Source organism: Vipera berus (genome assembly GCF_964194415.1).
Source record: "Vipera berus genome assembly, chromosome: 1".
Taxonomy (NCBI): Eukaryota; Metazoa; Chordata; class Lepidosauria; order Squamata; family Viperidae; genus Vipera; species Vipera berus.
In genome coordinates, this window is record NC_138202.1 from 173,412,368 (window position 1) to 173,434,491 (window position 22,124).

General features: G+C 38.9%; 1 protein-coding gene across 1 annotated transcript in view; it reads right to left on the bottom strand.

Annotated features, from left to right (window-relative positions):
* HECW2 (HECT, C2 and WW domain containing E3 ubiquitin protein ligase 2) overlaps positions 1 to 22,124 on the bottom strand; it is a gene marked incomplete at its 5' end in the record, with an annotated part of 120,359 nt that overhangs the window by 65,417 nt on the left and 32,818 nt on the right. The window contains 4 exons of the mRNA XM_081314529.1: positions 4,451 to 4,593; positions 5,948 to 6,117; positions 11,510 to 11,582; positions 15,291 to 15,385. Coding sequence (XP_081170655.1) covers positions 4,451 to 4,593; positions 5,948 to 6,117; positions 11,510 to 11,582; positions 15,291 to 15,385 — 481 coding nt within the window. The remainder of the gene's footprint in view (positions 1 to 4,450; positions 4,594 to 5,947; positions 6,118 to 11,509; positions 11,583 to 15,290; positions 15,386 to 22,124) is intronic.

Consider the following 22,124-nt stretch of genomic DNA (forward strand, 5'->3'; position numbering starts at 1 on the left):
TTGTTTTAACTGTCAGGAAATTTCTAGATTGCTTCTCTCTTTGGTTAGTTTCCATCCATTGCTTCTTGTCCTGCCTTCGGGTGCTTTGGAGAATAGATTGACTCCCTCTTCTTTGTGGCAGCCCCTGAGATATTGGAACACTGCTATCATGTCAACCCTCGTCCTTCTCTTCGTTAAACTAGACATACCCAATTCTAGCAACCATTCCTTATATGTGTTAGCCCCCAATCCCCTGATCATCTTTGTTGCTCTTCTCTGTACTCTTTCTAGAGTCTCAACATCATTTTTCCCATCGTGGTGACCAAAACTGGATGCAGTATTCCAAGTGTGGCCTTACCAAGGCATTGTAAAGTGGTATTTGTTGTGTAGCGGGTTCCTTGGCGCAGGAATGAAGACGAGGCAAGTGAGTTCAGGAAAGCTCATGGTTTATTGCTTGCAAGATCTGAACTGAGAATTGGGCTGTAACTAGCCGCAATATATAGTCTAGCCCCTAGGCGGCAGCCAATAGGTTTGAAGCAACCATTGCTGCCTAGGGACAGCCAATAGCAGCACTGGAGACTTGTAGTCTGGGTTGCTGGAGAGCCGTTAGCTGCTCCAGCAACCCACATGGTATTACCATTGAGCCCAATACATAACAGTATTATTAACACTTCACATGATCTTTGATTCTATCCCTCTCTTAATGCAGCCTAGCACTGTGTTGGCTTTTTTTTTAGTTGTTATCCTTGTTGTTTTTTAAAAAATTTAGAAAATTTATATTGCCACCTACTCGCACTTGGGGACTCAAGGCAGCTTACACTTTTCCTAATCTAGGGTGCAGTTAACAATGATGACAAATCCTACTATTAATTAGCTTTTGAGCATACAGGCTTGACCTGAGGCTGATACGTGCTGATCATACTACATATATATTTTTTAATATTTGATTGTTAGATACATAATTGGCAAGACAATCTTTGTTGAGAGATCAATCACAAAGTAAAAGAGAATATGAAAAGATAAAACCAATCAAAATAATTTGATATTTGTTTCTAGCACTCTCAATACATTCTTATGTGAAACAAGTTTAACCACTGAAAATTTCATGAAGCATTAATTCAAACAGTCTAGCTTCTTATAACATAGAGAAGGAAAAATGCCTGCAACTACATTGAGTTCAAGATGAATGAATGATCATACGTTTTTTAAAATACCTTTTTTAAAAAAACAAAATAGGTTGTATAATTAAATGTTTCACTATCTTGTATGAACATCCCCTTTACCCATGGCTGTAATAAAGATATTTATCATTTCCTCCTCTAAACATTACACATTTTATTTTAGATACAGAATATAACATGCATGTTTTTCTTCTGCATATGACCAATAGTGATACGGATATTTTATTTAATTCAATTCATAATATTTAACCTAGCCATTTAACAATTCTTGATTCTGAAATTTTTCCCACTTTCCCAACAGGGAATTTTTCCAAGGCATTTGAATTAGAACTGTTTCTAAAGGTAACAACTCTATGATCAAGTCTAAAAACAGTGGGAGACAGACTAAGCCATTGCTACATTTTACTGAATGGTTTAAGCTCTCAAATTCCACTAGTATGCCTTGCTTTGGATAAATGTTGGGATCAGAATAAAGATTAATTTATATATTATTATATAAATAATAATATTTCTGATCAGGTTCCTGATTCTCCCAGAAGATGGCTTATACTTTACCACAAAGAACTTTTTAATGTAAACTTTGTACAGTATATGATTTAGGCTGTTTGTAGTGATAGGGAATAGTCAGTGTATATGTACACTGAATATGTATAGCATATTCAAATCAAAATGCCCAGTACCTCATGGAACAATTTCATGTGACCACAAGATGGCAGACAAAATCTATAAACAGACCAAACACATTGCTACAAGAAAAATGCATTTTATGGATATGTAAGGAACTGTTCCCATTAATCTCTTTTTTGAACATGAACCTAAGAGTTATAGCCCAGTCAGTTCTTATTAATGAGTATTTCAATATTACTACTACTGTGCTGGAAGAAGTCACCAGCATCGGCTTGCATGTCATAATAATATTCTAGTAAACAGTACTAAGGAAAAAGACCTCAGAGGTAAACACGCTAGATCTTAACATCTTGTGAATGATTAAATAATATCCCAAAATTTTCCTGGATTGATAAATATATTGTAGCATTCAGTAGTGTGCAAATTTATTAAAATCACATCTATTTGTTTAGCATAGCACAATGTTGAATTTTAAATTAGAATACAGTTGCTGAAGCAAAAAATATAACATGAAAAAAATGTTTGAAATTTTAGAAACTTCACTTTTAAGGGCATCAGTACAGTATTTGACCCAAGTTTAATAAAGAATCCTAAATGTTTTAGAAGACTGCAGCATTTGCCTGGCTCAGAGGGACACTCATTTCACAGGCCAACATAGCTTACTGTAAGTAACCTTTTCTTTTCAAATCTGCAATGTATTTTTCTTACCTGCATCAACCCCACTTGGGAAAAGCTGATACCTGTTTTCAAACTGAATTTGTCTTTCTCCATATATGCAACGTATTATATTGCTGAGAAAATCTGTGGAAAAGGAGCCATTTGTTTACAAACTGGTTTGATTCTTAATAGTCATGCAACAGCATGACAACACTGTGATGAAATAGAAACTTTGTAGAACTGAGGACAGGGAATATGAACACATGCCCAAAAGTCCTCAGGAAGATCTTGAAGGAGTCTTGCCAAGCCTTTCAGTGGTTGCAGCTGTTTCACAATTTCAGACAGGAGATCCACAGTGGCATTTCACTTACTAAGCAGCAAAGTGCTTGTTAAATCACGGATGCACACCCACCTGTATGCAGTGTATGCCTGATTAGATGCCTACTGACAAGCAAGTGAAGTGTTCCACAAACTTCAGAATGTTCTCAGTCAGGTTCTTAATTTCCTAGTAGAAAGATACAGATCTGAACTGTAGGCTCATTGGACCTATTCCCTAAGAATTTTCTTATGCCTCAATAAAAAGTGGCAAAGTATTACATAAATAACTAATTAATATTCTTGTTTAGTAAATCTACAGAATGCGATACAGCAATTAATTAAGGCACATTAAATGTGTGCCCAAGCAAAACTGTGTGCCAAACGTGGTGAAGCAGCCATTCCACAAACCTAATGGGAATTATATCAATCCCTCTAATGAATGCATCCAAAAACAGAAGCAGAAGCAGCACAAATGCAGAGCAACAACCGTTCTGAGCAAATCACAGTAGGATCCTAACTTAGAAACGATCTGGGTGAGGTCCTTCTTATTTCATTAGAACACTTAATAGGCAATCTATGGAGGTACTGATTAGCCCAGACTTGCTTTGTGATTCTTATGACCTGTGTCATTACTAATAATTAAAATACTGTAAGTATTGCATTTCATGTTCTCTGTTACAAGCCCTCTTACTAATTAGTATGTCCCTTTCCTAGAATTTTTATGTAGGTATTATATCTGACACTTTAGTTTTCAACATATGAGTAAGTCCCAATCTAACTTAAAGGCAAAGGTAAATGTGTGTTAGTCGTTTCCAACTCTAGGGGCCAGTGCTCAACTCCGTTTCAAAACCGAAGAGCCAGCACTTGTCCGAGGATGTCTCCGTGGTCATGTGGCCGGCATGACTAGACGCCAAAGGCACACGGAACGCTGTTACCTTCCCACCGTAGTGGTCCCTATTTTTCTACTTGCATTTTTTACGTGCTTTCGAACTGCTAGGTTGGCAGAAGCTGGGATGAGTAACAGACGCTCACTCTGTTACGCGGCACTCGGGATTTGACCCGCCAAACTGCTGACCATCTGATCAACAAGCTCAGTGTCCTAACCCACCAAGCCACCGCGTCCCTTTTCAATCTGACTTATATTATATTAAAACATTACATTGGTTTTTTGCCATATACAGCAACATATCTTTAAACAGATTCTTAATGTGCACAGTATTAAACTTTAACATCAGCTGTTTGATTAATGCCTTGCTCTACAGAGTTGTTTAAGAAGCAAATTAACTTTATAAATATATTGAATGTAAATGTATTGTTTGGAAAAAAAATAATTTAAAACTCGCAAAATATCTGTAGAGAGATTATATATACATTCTAACCTTACTGAATTTAATTGCATCTTTTCAACTATAAAATAATTTAAAATATTTGAAACCAGACAATGTTGTCAATAAATTTGCACACTACTGTACAAACCTGTGTCTTATAATTCAGCACATTTTAATTAAAAAAACAACTTGTTAAAATGGTATATGAGGGATTGTGTTGAAAGAGTGAGACAATATATAAGAGAAAAGCTTAAGAAATGTAAATAAAGTTCAGAGCAAATATTTAATCTTTTAAAGGAAAACAATCTTTCCTTTCTTTCAGATAGGCTTAAAATGAACAAAGGAAACATATTCATTTACCCTATTGCATGTCTTTCCAATAGTCTCTGCACAGGGATAGTAAGCTTTCCAAGAAAACGCTTGATGATAGGACGACTTTTGGCAAATTTATCTTTGATTTCAATTTCCAAGACATCAGTCAAAAGTGCTACAAAAGAATATTTCTGCAAACATAAAATACATATGTATCTATGTTTCATAAAACAAGCAATGAAGGTAAGTATATCTACTATTTGTTCAGCAATATTTTAAAAGAATTATTCCTATATAGACATTATGAATTACCATAATCCAGATTTCACAAATATCCATTGGCAACTGTTTGAGACTGTTGTTGAAACAGGAAAAGTAGAAAACATTCAGCCACAAAGACTTCACATAAACATGAATTTAGTGATATCTTACAAGAATACATCTCCATTAGAACGTTCTGTTTTGTCACCAATCTTCCCTTAGTGATTGAGAACTGTCAGATTCTGAGATTAAAAAGTGGTACCAATCTAAGATACTCTTACAGCCATGCTTCATGCCTAGGATTAGGCACTCTTATTGGAACTCAGTGTTTCATTTTCTCCAAATGTAACATTTTTCATAAATGACAAACAGTTCCAATTTTGTCTCATCAGTGTGCAAAACATTGTTCCAATAGCTTGCTGGATCATCCAGACAGTCCCTAATAAATTCAGACAGGTGGCAATGTGCATTCTGGAAAACAGTGGCTTCTTGCTCAATATCCTCCTACAAACATCACCCTTGTTCAATGTTTTACATATGTTAGATTCTTGAACACTGGCATCAGCTAATGTAAGAATAGCCTGTGGGTCTTTTACCATTACTCTGGAGTTCTTTGCAAGCTCCCATATGTTGCATCTTGCAATGATTTTTGTTTGATAAATAGGTTTGGGAAAAGTGACAATGATGCTGCATTTTCTTTATTTGTAGATTATATCTCTACCTTGAACTGATGAAAGCCAAAGTCTTTGGCAATAGATTTATAGTGCATTTAACCTAAGAAACCATGACACTTTTTCTGAGCTCTACAGTGTCATGAAGAACCGATTCCATGGGGGTCACTCAACAGGTACATATACCGTGTGTGTGTGTGTGTGTGTGTGTGTGTGTGTGTGTGTGTGTATGGAGGGGGGGGATTAATAGGGAATGGCTCTCAAACTCCCATCTGATTGTTTTCTGACTGAATGAAACTTCTCACTCAATTTCTTCCATTAGACATTAAGAGGTTCACATATTTTCATCAAAAAAGATGGTGAATTTGTTGCCTCAATATATTCAATAAAAACATTAGGACTTAATAAATTCTGATCATACTGTAAGTCTACTGCAGGATTACAGACTACTCTAAAGGGTTCACAAATTTTCTTAGGTCCAGGTAAATATCATCTAAAATCGCACTCTGCTTCTGTACCTAACGTGAACCAATAGCTATAAGCAAGAACATCATAATCTGGTGCCCGAGTAATAGTGCCATAGCTTTAAGCTTTCTTCAAAACCATTTATTACCTCTCTATGCCAAATAGGATTAGTTGTATTACTGATGATATTGGACCGCTTTTCCTGCCCGTGGTGTGCAAAAGTAGGAAATGTTTTCTTTTTTCCAGGCTGAATGGACATCTTTAGGTAAGGGTCAGGATTGAAGAACATTCCTTTTTTAAGTCCAATGGCCCGAATATCTTTAAAAGAGAGAAAAGGAAGAAAGAACAGAGAACAACAATAATAATACAAGAAATACAGGTAGTCCTCCACTCACAACCACAACTGAGCCCAGCATTTCTGGTGTTGAGACATTTATTAAGTGAGATTTGCCCTATTTTATGACCTTTCTTGCCACAGTTGTTAAGTGAATCAGTGTAGTTGTACAGTTAGTGTCACAGTTGTTAAGTGAATCTGGCTTTGTTGTGACTCAGGGCCAGCCTGTGGGTCCGGCAGCCGGCTCAGATGTCTCGGATGACTCAGATGAGGGGGAGGAGGAGGGTGTGGAAGACGAACTGGCTGATGATGGCTTGGAGGCTTCGCAGAGCCCCCAGCCGGGGCCCTCTTCTCAGCTGCGTGAGCCCGATAGTGCGGAGGATGATGACCCACAGCTGGCCCTGTTCAAGGACGCCCGACGCAGGAGGCAGTCGAGCAGGAACAAACAGAGAAAGGCTGTGGGACTCCTCGGGAGGAGGCACAGGGAGGCCATGCCCTGAACTCTAAATAAAAGGAGTGTTTGGGGAAGGGCTGGTTGCTGAAAGCAACCCTTCCGTTTGAGGATTCAAGTTCCAGTGTTTTTGTTTCTTGTTCTGTTGTTTGAGTAATAAATCTTGGCAGACGCTTTTCAGCCTCAGACGCTCTCCAGTCTCTACTGTTTGAACAGGGGTTTGCCTTATTGCAAGGCCGGTAGCAGGCTGGTTCAGAACAGGCTTCTCCATTGACTTTGCTTGTCAGAAGTTCACATAAGATGATCCTGGGACACTGCAACTGACATAAATGAGTCAGTTGCCAATTTTGATCATGTGACCATAAGGATGCTGTAACCGTCATAAGTCGGAAAAACGATCATAAGTCACTTTCTTGAGCACAGTTGTAACTCTGAATGGTTACTAAATGAACTATTGTAAATTGAGGACTACCTGTACATCAGGCATACTTGCTAAAAATTATTTTTCCAATCTACCACGAAATCTTCCAACAACGTAAAACTTTGCTTTTATATAGATTTACTGGTCACAATAGCAGGGAATTTTGAAATAGCAACAGCAATAGACTTAAATAGACTTATATACCACTTCACAGATGTTTTACAGCCCTCTCTATAAGCATTTACAGAATCAGCATATTGCCTCCAACAATCTGGGTCCTCATTTTATCAACCTTGGAAGGATGGAAGGCTGAGTCAACCTTGAGCTGGTCAGAATCAAACTGCAGGCAGCCAGCAGTCACCAGAACTTGCCTGCAGTACTGCATTCTAACCACTGCACCACCACAGCTCAAAGCTGAACACATAGCTGAAGGACATCATGTTGAATAATGCTGCTACAGAAAATTCAATGCACACATTAAATTTGTACCAGTGAGGTGGTGATTACAAAATTGAACCTTTTCATGGACATACTACTGTTTGAACATATATGTCAAAGCCAGTCAAAATGGTGAACTAGCCACTATGATATCCGAGTTTGAATAAAGTCCTACAGTGGTGTGTACCCATTAGTAATTTGTATTGATGCATTATTTTCCACAGTGAGGAAGAGGCTAACTTTACAGAAGAATGAGGAGAGATATCAGTCAAAGATAAATTTTGTGTTCAAGTATTTTTTAAAAAAAGATTGGCATCATTGTGCGGGGTGGGGGGGGGAGAAGAGAAGTTGCCATACATATCTAAGTAATAACCATAGATCATTGAAGCTTCAATGAGTTATACTTAATGGGTTGTAGAAGTTAATAAAAGAAAACCAGAGACAAACGTAACTAATCTATTACTCCAGGATGAAAAATCTTGCTGCAGATTAAAGCAGGAATGGAAAATCATTTTGACCACCCAAAATTACATGAGATTTTAGCACTAATAAATTGAACCCATAAACCCAAAGCAACAAGACAATCTCTTTCAGTGTGCAATAGCAAAGCTATCTCTGTTGTCAGAAAGCCTCTATCATTTTGTAAAGTAATTGCCAGAAGCTACATAAAACTGAGAACTTGTTAGCATAAGACAATATTAATATCTCACTTTAACTCTGTATGTTGTTAAAATAATTTTGCATTACTATTAAGAAAACCAGAGATGGAAATTTACAATCTTGGAGATCTTGATACCAGACTTATTTTTTCATCAAGCAATGTCATATACAAAAGATTTTATGTTAAACCAGTAATTTGGAATTAATAATCTAGAAAGTATGCATCTAATCAGTTCATTGGAACAATGACATTTTCAGACCTAATTTGTGTAGTGAAGCTATCACTGAGTGGCTAGAAGTAATTAATTATACTGAAATGAGAATCTATCAGTGGATAAATGGAGCCTCTTTATAGAGACACATGCCAGGAGAAACAAATTGTCTATTAGTAATGTTAAAAAAAAAAGGGACGCGGTGGCTCAGTGGGTTAGGACGCTGAGCTTGTTGATCAGATGGTCGGCAGTTTGGCGAGTCGAATCCCAAGTGCCGCGTAACAGAGTGAGCGCGCCTGTTACTCATCCCAGCTTCTGCCAACCTAGCAGTTTGAAAGCACGTAAAAATGCAAGTAGAAAAATAGGGACCACTATGGTGGGAAGGTAACAGTGTTCCATGCGCCTTTGGCATCTAGTCATGCCGGCCACATGTGCACGGAGATGTCCTCGGACAAGCGCTGGCTCTTCGGCTTTGGAACGGAGATGAGCACCGGCCCCTAGAGTTGGAAACGACTAGCACGTATGTGCGGGGGAACCTTTGCCTTTTTAATGTAAAAAAAGTGTTTAAAAACAGGGGACAGAATTTTTAATGGTATGTGCACATCTGCTGAAACTGAAAACTACATATTATTTGCAAAGGCAATTTATAAGCAGAAACATGAATAAGAGGAGCAAATAGTGTCAGGGACATATGGCATTTGCCAATTTAAAACATTTAATTTAATTTAAACATTCACTATTCCCAATTTGAGAATGCTTGCAGCATTGGGATTTGAACACTATACAAATAAACCATTCCAATGATTTTTCAAGTTTTTGAGTGGGGCTATGGCATTATACCTATGCTCTGTGTAATGTACAATCTTAAGGTATTCCCTTTTTTAATTTCAATATTGCCATATTTACTTTGAACAAATTATTATATTGGAAATGTTTTGGAGCAAGGAGAGCACATGTCCAGAAGCCTGAGGAACAGTAACCTTCTTGTTGCTGATGATGAAGACAGAGTTGTTTGACCTATCAGTGTATACATATCACATGGTAGTGGTGTAAGACTGCTGACCTTGGAAAACATTATCCATATTTTGGGGGGGGCGGGGGGGAGAGCAAATGGATGAAAAAGTTAGCCAAGGCAACTTTGGGCGATATCCAATTAAGGTTTTTTTGCTGACAAATTGCTCCCTTGTACCAGGGAGAGTAGAGCAATTTCCTCCCTCTGAAGCAACTTTTCATGTGTTCTTATCAGCTGCTTCGTTAGAGGGATTTTCAGAGCAGAATTTGGGCAACAGAGGAGGGGGCGGCTGGGGAGGGCAAAGAGGGTTAGAGATCCTCAGTTCTGTTCATAGCTGGGATACATTTTTCAAAGGCATTTCCTTTGCTCTCCTTCCCGGCTGTTATCAGGACTTTTATCTATAATTGTTACTTGAGCTATGAAATTGGGAGAGGAGCTTCCTTCTTCCAGTTTTTCCACTGACATACTAAGTATTCGCCCTTCTACAAAACAAAACAAAAACAACAACAAGGATTTTCTCTTTACTTAGTGAAGGTGCAGCTGCTGATGAACTAACTGACATATGAGTTTCTCATTTGTGGGACCCAAGACATCTCTATTTTCTGCAAAACTGAAGGCACCAGTTTGTTTTGAAAATTAAGCATTTTAGACAAAAAATACTTGAGATTTGAATCAAATGTGTCTAAATAAATCATTTCTCAAAAAATAGTATATATCCTCAATATATTCTTACAGCTGGTTTCTCAATCTAACTTGTTATAATCTCACCTTTTATTAGCTTTGCAAACCAAAAGTTGTAAACCACTTAGTTGTAAACTTTGTCTTACTATATCCTAAAATGAACCATGAGATATTCTGAATTTGGTTAATAGCTTTCAATCTGAAGCACGTCCTATTTTTTCATATATAAAGTAATTGTGGCACAAGTTTATAAATTTAATAAATAAATAATGTTAGCTTTTCTACATCTGTACTTGAATATAGATAGAAACTCTACAGAATTGAAACAGGGTTAGCTGCATCTTATTTTACTAAAAAGTCACTTTCATATTTATGGAAAGAAATATTTACATTTCTTGTGCATTCATTTGGATATAAGATGTGAATGTAACAGTTGTTCAACATGATTGCTAGATGTGATTTGGCAGAACAATAAAGCACTACTAAACTGTGGCCATTAACATAGAAGCTGTATTGTTAATTTCATAAGGGGCAGGAATTTGAGGTCAAAATATTTTCCAAGATGCCTTTTTTTTCTAAAATGTTATTGTCAAAAATAATTTATTCAATGGAACTTTTAGACCAACTGTAACTCTTCTAAGAAAAGAAAAGCTGGACCTAGAGATTTAACCCAAAAGAAGTATAGATGAAGATAAGTTGAGGTACTCCTCAATTTTTAAGACCTTTTGGTTGAGAAAAATTGTGTAACAAATTTTGCATACACTGGGTATTCATTCGTGCTCTACATAACTTTATATTCCACATGTAATGCAAAGTATAACACAACTTATGGAAAGATTGTACATATTAGAAATTAGGTAAAAGAAGAGTTCTGGCGTAGGTATGGCGAGCAAAAACTGAAGCACCAGTAAGTAGACCACTCTTCAGAACATCTCTATACAGGAGAGGATGGGAGATTGTCCACATGCACTCTTTTAATCTTAACTGTCCCTTGCTCTCTTTCATCGTAGTGTTTGCCACTGTATTTTCTCTGTATACACATTATATAACATCCTTCTCCATTCTCACTTGATCAGCAATCATTCTTTTATAATTTTCCTCATCCACAGTCTTTTCCACTTCATCATTCAACCAAAGGTCTCTCTTCATAATCCTTATAAGCACCCACACTCTTCTGTGGCAATTCCTTCCAAGCATCTTCTCCATCCTCTTCTCCTTCTGCTTTCTATTCACTCTGTGGACCTTCTAATACTTTTTCAGACAGGACTTGGGTTTTCTTCCTGCAGTCATTCTATTTTCACTCTTTTTTAAATTTCTTTCTCCTGACTCAAACAATCTGGATCCAAAATATTATTTTCACCAGAAATTCCTCTTAAATTTCACTCAAATTTCCACTCAAAATTGAACCATTAAATTTATTTGATTTATATTCACTCCACAGAATTCCCTATAAAAAATTCAGTGCTCTGGTTTAAAGAGACAAAAAATAAGCAAAACTTACCTGAGAGTGTAAAACTAATTAATTTTCGGCAGTGCTGACCTGTAGAGGCACCGTCAGTGCCTTCTGCCCCCATCTAAAAGACAGAGGATATTTTATGTTGTATTTTGCAAAATATAACCCAGTGATGCCCTCTCCGTGATGTCCCGGTGCCTGGAGGCGGTTCAGGTCTGGATGGGGAGAAACAGGCTTCATCTCAATCCCGCCAAGACTGAGTGGCTGTGCATATCGGCGTCTCGGGTTAACCAAGTTATTCCACCTCTAATGATGGGGGGTGAGGTGTTACCCCCCGTTGATAGGGCTCGCAACTTGGGCGTCCTCCTGGATTCACGGCTCAATTTTGAAGATCACATAGGAGCCGTGACCAGGGGGGCTTTTGCACAGGTTCGCCTGGTGCGCCAGTTGCGTCCCTATCTGGACCGAGACGCCCTACGCACAGTCACTCATGCGCTTGTGACCTCCCGTTTGGACTACTGTAACGCTCTCTACATGGGGCTGCCCTTGAAGGCCACTCGGAGGCTTCAACTGGTGCAGAATGCGGCCGCGTGAGTTGTAATGGGGGTTTCCCGATACTCCCATGTAACACCTCTACTCCGCGAGCTGCATTGGCTTCCGGTTGCCCTCCGGGTGAAATTCAAGGTGCTGGTTATTACCTATAAAGCCCTACATGGCCTGGGTCCGGGTTATTTGAGGGAACACCTGCTGCCGGCATCAAACGCCCTTCGCCCAGTGCGCTCCCACAGGGAGGGTCTGCTCAGGGTTCCGCCGGTGAGAGATTGCCGGCGGGTGACACCCAGGGATAGGGCCTTCTCAGTGGGAGCGCCTGCCCTCTGGAACCAGCTGCCGGTGGAGCTGAGGACTGCTCCCGACCTCCGATCATTCCGCCGGGGCCTGAAGACCTGGCTCTTTGAGCTCTCGGGCCCAGGCTGAGGAGAAAATTTTAACTGGGGTTTTTAGTGTACAGGGTGAATTTAATGCTTTTTAACTGGTTTTAACTTTTGTATGTTTTGATTTTTAATTCCCTGTAAACCGCCCTGAGTCCTCAGGGAAAGGGCGGTATACAAATGCAACTAAATAAATAAATAAATAAATAAGAAAAATCTGAAAAAACCCTTTCTAAATATAAAACAAAGTGATTAATTTATTAAATGTTTAAAATACTTTCTATATAGGAATCAATTAATGTAAGTGCACAAAAAATAGGTGAACTAAATATCCTTTGTTGTACCAGAATTACTAATGAGAAAACAGGTGGCTTTTGTGGAATATCAGTGTATGGGTTTGTTTGTTTTTTGTTTTGTTTTGTTTTGAAATACCATTTTGGTTTCTATGGCACACGTATTGATTTGTTATTAAAAAATAACAAGTCAGTCAAGGTTATAGTTTTAGTTATTGTTCTGATCCAGCAGGGGATGAACAGTTTGAGAGAGAAAAATCAGTTTCTCTTACAGCAAACTCAGTTGAGCATTGAATCCAAATAGAATTATGACAAATATGAGGGAATTATCATTGTGGCTGGATAAAATCCAAGATGTGCTAAACATGAAATGTAAAAAAATAAAAATATATTAAAATTAAAAGGATCACAGCACCTAAGCATACTCAATGGTTTCTACAGATTATAGAATTTTTACCATCAAACTGAAAACAGAACAGAAAAAAACTTGACTAGGGAATTGTGATTTGGCTTTCTTGCTGGTTCAGTTCTGAACAGCAATATTCTCATTACAAATTTCACCCATTGTTTATATTCTTGGCATGCTGATATACAGAGATTAATTATTAGATAAATAAGCTTGTTTTATTTAACATTGAGGTCCAGGTTAGAAACAGCAGAAAATTAAGGAAGTGACAGCTAAAAAGATAATTCTAGGCATCTGCCTCAGTGGATCTGAATCTCTAATAGAAGGAGAAACATAAATACGCTTTATTGTGGTAAGTTTTATTTTCTCCAAATAGTTGTTTTGTTTTATACAAATAAATACACTGTTGTTCTTCCTAGTTACTGCTAAATTTACAGGGAAGATGGTGAATCTTATCTACTGAATTATATATACTCATATATAGGTTATATTATTGTTGTTGATGTTGTTGTTGCCATAATATTTAAGAGTCATGTTCATATTATATCAGAAATTGATATATTATTTTCTTTACTTATCAGATGTCTAGCCACCTTGCTCAAGGAGCTGGATGTGATTTAGGAAAGGATATTTCTTAATTTTATAACAACCTTATGAAATTAACCTGAATAATAATGACTATCGCATCTTAACTATTATACTGCATGCTATTGTGTTATTGTTTATTTCAGTGATACACAATTATTTGCTGACCAATAGCAGCACTTTTTAAATCAACTTTTTCAATGATCAGGGGTTGCCAGCAGTGACATCACAAGAATAAAGAGGACTGGAATCATCAGGTTTGGCGGAGGCATGATTCATTTATTTTACCCATTTTGTTGAGAATAGCAAATTGCACTGTTCTTACTTGTGTCTGCCACCAAATACTAGCTAAACGGCTTCTGAGACCAACAGATTTTTTTTCTTATCAATCTTTTCAAAGAGAAAAAGGTCCATTTAAATATTTTCTTTGTGTAAACTGAGTGTAGAAAATAGTTTCCTTAATCTCCAAATGCCTCCAAATAGTACGAGTAACCTACTGCAAAGCATAGGGAAGCCAGTTACGCTTCTAAAACTCAGGGTGTAATTATCTGAAATTAAACACAAATGCAGTTGGGCTTCATCTGCATTTTGTAGCCTACAACAAACTGTAATTAAATATGCATAGTATGTTTGTGTCAATGAATTGTACAGAATAAGGAATAAATGAAATCATTAAAATATTTTGCTTATTCAGTAAGGTAGTTTGGAGAAATTTTTAGTTTTTCATTACTAAGGTTGGCTACTGCCTGAACTAGACCCTGCAGTTTTCTTTGCAAGGTTTTTCAGAAGCATTATCTGCTTCCCAGGACTGAGTGTGTGTGTGACTGGCCCAAGGTCACCCAGCTGGCTTTGTGCCTAAAGCAGGACTAGATTTCACAGCTTCTAGCCCAGTACCTTTAACCACTGTATTAAATTGACTCTCAACCACTGCATTTATAAGCCCTTTTTAAAAAAAAAAGGAATTGGGTCACCAACATTTGATGTAATACTAGTATCTCTAGATATTCCAGATTCTGCTAGCCAGAATCTGAGATGAGGTTGCTAGCCATGCACATATACATATATATATATATATACACATACATACATACATATACATATATACATATACATACACACACACACACGTGTGTATACATATACATTTCTAATGAGTATGCATTTAACCAAAGTTATGGGGCCTTTTTTTTCTCAGGCCAGGTGCATGCATAAATACTAAAGATAGCTTTGCTAACACAGCCTTTTTGAAGCCGAGTCTAATCAGATTTGTTGCACGAGAAAATCTACAGTCCTGGTCAACCTCACTGATGTTCAAAGCATACAACAGATGCAGCGAACACCTCAGGATGACAGCAAGGATGACAGATTTTGAGAAGCCATTAAGCTAACACAAACAACCTTATCTGACAAAACAAAATGATAAAATTCAAGTTACATTAAAATTAAATAGTTTAAGAATAAATGAAATGTAACCTTTAGCGGCAAAATACCACTCATCACGTCTTTATATTGATACCTTCATTAAATCAGATAATTCATTGGAAAATACTGTCAACCTAAATTAACAGGTTTAATGTTAAATAGATTGATCCATTGTAGGCTATATATATACTTACCATCACAGCAGGGTTTTTCACAGTGATACATGGAGTTGTTGCACGCTGGGCTCCACTTATACCATGGTAGTATTTAAAGCAGATTTTTATTTCAGCTAAAAGAAAAAAAATGAAGGGAAAGAAGTATAAGAATTTATGCACAATTCATAGTAAGTGAAGACAGTCAATGGAACAGCTGCTTTGGTAGCAATAGCCACAATTCATTGAGACCATATTACTTAAATTGTAGCAATCTGATTAAATAATGAGATCATTAGTCTAATAATTGTTTCTCCAAAAGAGATGCCCTTGAAACCTTTGGCAGCAACATACATATTATTAAGTTGTTGAAACTATACAGATGCCAGAAGTAAAATTAAGCAGCCCAATTAAGGAAAGGATTTCAGCTTTTTCCTCCTTTGCTTTCCACATCTAATTTTTCCCCCAAGTTTGTTTTTTAAGCAACTGCAAGAACCTACACCCATCGTTTTTCCTGGACCCAGGAATCCAAAACTGTATCTGTTTCACTGTAATACATTGTCCCTTTTTGAGCCAGTAAGTCAGAAGTCAATCGTTCACAAGTCAGAAGGCCACGCCTAACAAATAAAACTGGCAGGAGGCTGCAGCCCAGCTATTTTTAAATATGATACTTGTCACTCAGAAAGACAAAGGTAAGTTGGTAGGTTGATAATAAGGGTCCTGAGGGGCTACAGATTGGCAGGAATATTCCCTCATTCACTTCTTGCTGAATTGGAAGTTTGTAATAGACATTTTAGGAATAGCTAGCCCTCATCTTTTATATCAGGAACCATAATATGCTTTCAAAAGTCCAGATGTGCTTACTAGTCCAAGATTAAGTTCTAAACAAGGTAATTATCAGCTGCAATATCTTCTCAGAGTTGTTGAGATTAGGGTGGCAATTTGAATATATAATTATTATTGTTGTTGTTGTGTTGCTTGTTACTTAAGATCTGCATTTTAGTACCCCAAATTAGAACTTGGGAATCAAGAATCTGTGCAGAATATATTTTTAGCACTTCACTTTTTCTTCCACACTTCCTACGTGAATTGCAAATTTCATCCCAACTGCTATAACGGATTGATCAATTAATGTTCCAAACTACACTTGAATGTTACAAAGAGAACACAAGGCAAAGAAAGGGAACAGAGGAGAACATCAAGCAGGCAGGCAGGAGTTTTATCAACATTACACATTCTCCCTGTGGAAACAGTAATATAAATGATGAGCTGCTGTAAATACATATCTATGTCTTAGTACCAGAGATAGAGACCATTCAACTTTATGGCCAGTTCCCACAAGCTTCAGTACTATTTCTTTCATTACAAGAATTAATTCTGTCAACTGATTTTCCTCAGGGGTAAGACAAAGTCTTGCCATTTTTATTGACTTTCAATTTTAATGAATCATAACAAAGGATATGAAGAAAATGAAAAACGTACTTAAGCATCTAGCCAAAATATTAATTCACAATTGCAGCACAAGATAATATAAATTTGTTTTCCTTTCTAAGGCATGATATGTTATTATATCTCAACTCTTACACAGTCATATAATCAGAGGAATAAAAAATTTAAAAGTCTAATTTTATAGTCAACATTGTACACTTCCTTAGCTGAAACCAATGGTGCTTTGAAAACTTTTAAACAGAAAATGTTTACATCAACATGAATGTAAAACATATAGGGTCATTTTGGTCATCCCAACTATTATCAGACCAAGATAAAATATAAAAGGAGAAATGAATAATTATGTGCTGTCAGTTATTTATAAGTAAGTTTGTACAATAAATGCCCAGAAGCCCTACTTCATCAGTAATATACACTCCTAAGGTTTAGTTCCTGCTATGTCCCTTCCATTTTTGATTACCAGCACAGAAGCATTAAATCAAATCCTAATTTATGGCACTAATACAGAGGAAGAAGAATGGATTGTGTGGATTATCTGATAATGACTAGTAGTATGCATTTCTTCACTGGGCTCCGTAGGAAAGGATTCTCCTAAGGAGAGGAGATATTGTGACTAACCCCACTTTCTCATATTGGAATTCTTTCCGTTAAAACAAAAACACAGGAAAAAGTCTATAAATAGGTTCCTTATTTGAAAACTAAGTTATTTGTTGGGGTTCTTATATTATCCCCCTTTAAATAATAAACTTTATTAACATAAGGTCAGAGGGAACTGTTCCATTGCTGTTCTTCTCTGGTCTTGATTGGTGCTCAGGGGTTTTGATGAGATTTATCTCAGATTAGATATCTGAATAAGAAGTGATTTTTTGGAAGAGCATGGAAGTATTTATTTATTTATTTTATTTATTTATTTTATTTGTATACCGCCCTTCTCCCTAAGGACTCAATATTTAAATAGTATTGTTCTGTCAATACTACTTAAGATGACAAAAACAACATCCTAGGAAGACTATAGGTTAGAGTTATGACAATTCAATGCAATAGCCATTTGAAATTCCAGTATATGCTGCACCTATATATGTCTATGAAAATGTTGCCAAAAATGGTATGAAAGTTGCTGCCTAGTCCACCAGACTAGAGCGGACTGAGTGATATAGATTTAGATTTAGATTTATTGGGATTTTTATACCGCCCTTCTCCCAAAGGGACTCAGGGCGGTTCACAGGGCATAAATATAAACAACAGTACAAACATTAAAAGATAATTAAATTAATGCCCAAGTTAAAACCAAAATAATAAAACAAACCTATAAAAAACCCAAGTACCCCCATCAGGCCAGACCCGCTAGTTCAAATAAATGGGTCTTCAACCCGCGACGGAAGGATCGGAGGTCTGATGCCATCCGGAGCTCAACCGGCAGTTGGTTCCATAACGCCGGAGCACCCACAGAGAAGGCCCTCCCCCTGGGGGCCACCAGTCGACATTCCCTGACAGGAGGCACCCTGAGGAGGCCCTCTCTGTGGGCGCGCACAGGGCGGAGGGGAGTCGACGCCGGCAGCAGGTGGTCCTCGAGGTATCGCGGACCCATGCCATGTAGGGACTTAAAGATCATAACCAAAACCTTGAACCTTACCCGGAAGACAACTGGTAACCAATGCAGCTCACGGAGCAAAGGTGTAACATGGGAGTACCGGGAAACTCCCAAGACAACTCTCGCGGCCGCATTCTGTACCAGTTGGAGCCTCCGAGTAGTCTTCAAGGGAAGTCCCATGTAGAGAGCGTTACAGTAGTCTAGGCGAGAGGTCACGAGCGCATGAGTGACCGTACACAAGGCCTCCCGGTCCAGATAGGGCCGCAACTGGCGCACCAGGCGAACCTGGGCAAAAGCCCCCCTAGTCACGGCCACTATGTGATCCTCCAAAGTGAGTCGTGAATCTAGGAGGACTCCCAAGTTGCGAGCCCTATCCACAGGGGGTAAAAGCTCACCCCCCATAGAAAGAGGTGGAACATCCCAGGTGTCTCGGGAAGCCGGAATGTACAGCCACTCAGTCTTGTCAGGGTTGAGTTGAAGTCTGTTCCTCCCCATCCAGACCCGAACCGCCTCCAGGCAACGGGACATCACAGCGAGGGCATCACTGGGGTGGTTTGGGGTCGAAATAAAAAGTTGGGTATCATCAGCATATTGATGATACCCAACTCCAAAACCACGAATGATCTCACCCAGCGGTTTCATATAGATGTTGAACAGGAGAGGCGAGAGGACCGACCCCTGAGGAACTCCACAAGCGAGAGTCCTAGGGGTCGACCTCTGCCCCCCTGCCAACACCGACTGCGAGCGTCCCAGGAGATAGGAGGAGAACCACTGAAAAACCGTGCCTCCCACTCCCAATCCCCTGAGACGCTGCAGCAGGATACCATGGTCGATGGTATCGAAAGCCGCCGAGAGGTCTAATAGGACTAGGACAGAGGAATACCCCCTATCCCGAGCCCTCCAGAGATCATTCACCAGAGCGACCAATGCCGTCTCCGTGCTGTGCCTGGGCCTGAAACCCGATTGGTAAGGGTCCAGATAATCCGCTTCATCCAGGACCAGAGGGAGCTGATGCGCCACCACACTCTCAACAACCTTCGCAAGAAAGCGAAGGTTGGAGACTGGACGAAAGTTGTTCAATACAGCTGGGTCCAAGGCAGGCTTCTTGAGGAGAGGTCTCACCACCGCCTCCTTCAAGATGGTGGGGAAACAACCCTCACTCAAAGAAGCAGATATAACCGCCTGGAGCCAGCCTCGTGTCCTCTCCCTAGCTGCATAAACCAGCCAAGAAGGGCACGGGTCCAATAAACATGTGGTGGAACTCAGCTTCCCCATAATCCTGTCCACTTCATCAGGGGTCACAGAATCAAACTCCTCCCAGATAACATTGACAAGACCGCCCGTGTCCTGATCGTCAGACTCTGCCCAGCTGGAGTCCAAACCGGTCCGAATCCGAGCGATTTTATCCGACAGATGTTGACCGAACTCCTCGGCACGACCCTGCAAGGGATCCTCCCTCACCTCCTGATTAAGAAGGGAGCGAGTCACCCTAAACAAGGCGGCCGGGCGATTATCTGCGGACGCGATGAGGGTGGAGAAGTAATTACACCTCGCCTCCCTCATCGCAGCGAGATAAGACCTAATGTAGGTTCTTAACCGCAATCGGTCGGGTTCAGATCGGCTGGACCTCCAGCAGCTCTCTAGGCCCCGTTTCCGACGCTTCATCTCCCGGAGCTCCGCGGAGAACCATGGAGCTCGCTGGGATCTGCGCCGGGTCAGGGGCCGCAAGGGTACAACCCGGTCGAGTGCCTCAGTGGCTGCCCTTTCCCAGGCTTCCACTAAGGCATCCGCCGAGCTGTGAGCAATGGAGGCAGGTGGAGACTGAGCAAAGCAAAAAAGCAAAAAAGTAGGACCAAGAATTTCTCTCTTCCCCCCCTCCATTTCAGGGGAACAATTACTCATATAACCTAAAAAGTATGGCTAATTATGACACCACCTTTTTTTATTTTTATGCCATGGAGATCATCCCAGGGAACTCCGGTGGCTCTAAAAACAGTTTGGGAGGATACATGTAGCCTTGGGACTGCAGTTTGCTCATTCCACTATAAACAATGCATCTAGAATAAAAGTTTAACATTTTATTTATTTATTTCAGGTATTCTAGAAATCAGAGCACAAAGCTTTTAATCACATGGGGAAGCAAGCCATATTACTGAGCTTCAGGATACCAGCTTATCCTCCATTGAAGCTAGGAAGAAAAGATGGGCTCTGCCTTCTAAAATATCATAGGGAGAGCAATCGTTTTATACAACCTCCGTTAATTTTAATGTTTTTATATTCTTGTTTTTATTGTACCGTAAGCTGCTCAGAATTGTTTGGAATAGTGAGAGGGGTGGCATATAAATTTAATAAATACATAAATAAACAGTAGTCCAAAAGAGCAATTTGCCACATTATCGTCATCTAGCCAATAATATTCCTCCAGCTTTTCTATGGGGGAAGGGAGCTCTTCTTCGCTTATCAGACATTGTCAAAGCCACAAGAATTTCAATTGGAAATTTCGCTTTTTATTCTTTTCTCCAGAGTATGGGGAGGGCCATACTTCTCAGCTCCTCTAATAGCATTAATGCTGCACTACAAATTCAGCATATCTTTTTAACCAATGATAGCTGGAGGGCAAAGACTTATTACAATGATGATCAAAGGTTTGTATTTGACAGCAGTATCATTCCTTCTTCTTCTAACTCCCCTTCATGTTCTCTTCTGAATTATTTAATCTGAGTACCACATTCCTCTGTTTGGATTCTTTTTCATCCACCAAGATGATTATAAACAATGACATAACAAAGTCACAAAAATGATTCAACAGAACATCTGTAAAAATTATTATGTGCCAGTAATGAAAAATTGGTGGAAACAGATTTTTAAAAAGTAGTTGAAAAAAGACCAGGTGGAAATATTATGGGATTTCTGAATACAAACTGATAAAGAGCCTTGGTGGAGTAGTGGGCTAATGCCTCCTTAAGTAACACCAGCTGCCTGCAATTAGTGCAGGTTCGAGTCCCACCAGGCTCAAGGTTGACTCAGCCTTCCATCCTTCCAAGGTAGGTAAAATGAGGACCCAGATTGTTGGGGGCAATAAGCAGGCATATACATAGAATGAAGGCTATTGCTAAGCACATTGATTTGTGCTTCTTAGATTGTAAGCCGCCCTGAGTCTTCGGAGAAGGGCGGGATATAAATGGGATTAAAAAAAGTTCTTAGGGCATAACACAATAGATTTCTCTGTGGTTGAAAGGGAGAAAACATTGATAATTGATGTGGCAATACCAGAGAATGGTAGAAGACAAAGAACTGGAGAAGATCACAAAGTATCAAGATCTGCTTCTGACGATGGAGAGTTAAAGTGCAATAGAATTTAATGTTTTATTGTTGTTAGCATATTTTAGATTATGTTTGTTTGTATTTTTATACCCTGTATTCAGCTCTGGGAAGTCGGGGAGGTGGAGGGGAGGGGAGGGAGGGGTTGGGGAGAGGGGGGGAGGAGGGTTTTTTTTGTATTCAAAAATGTATTTTAAAACTTTTCAATTAAAAAAAAAGATCTGAAAATTAAAACAGAAATATTATGGCATCAACCAGCCATGGTGGTCCTGGTGGTTATTGGCACACAGAGTGCCCTACCAAAAAAATCATGGACGGCACTTATAAAATATGCATAGTGACAAAATTTCCATCTGTCAAATACAGAAGGATATCATATGCACTATGCCAATACATTATGACATCTTACAGAAGAATTTGATGCATATAAAGGCCAACATCAGTTAAAGAATCATCAGCTGTAATTTCACATTGTTGTGAACAGATAATAATAGAGTGGTACTTTGGTACTCATC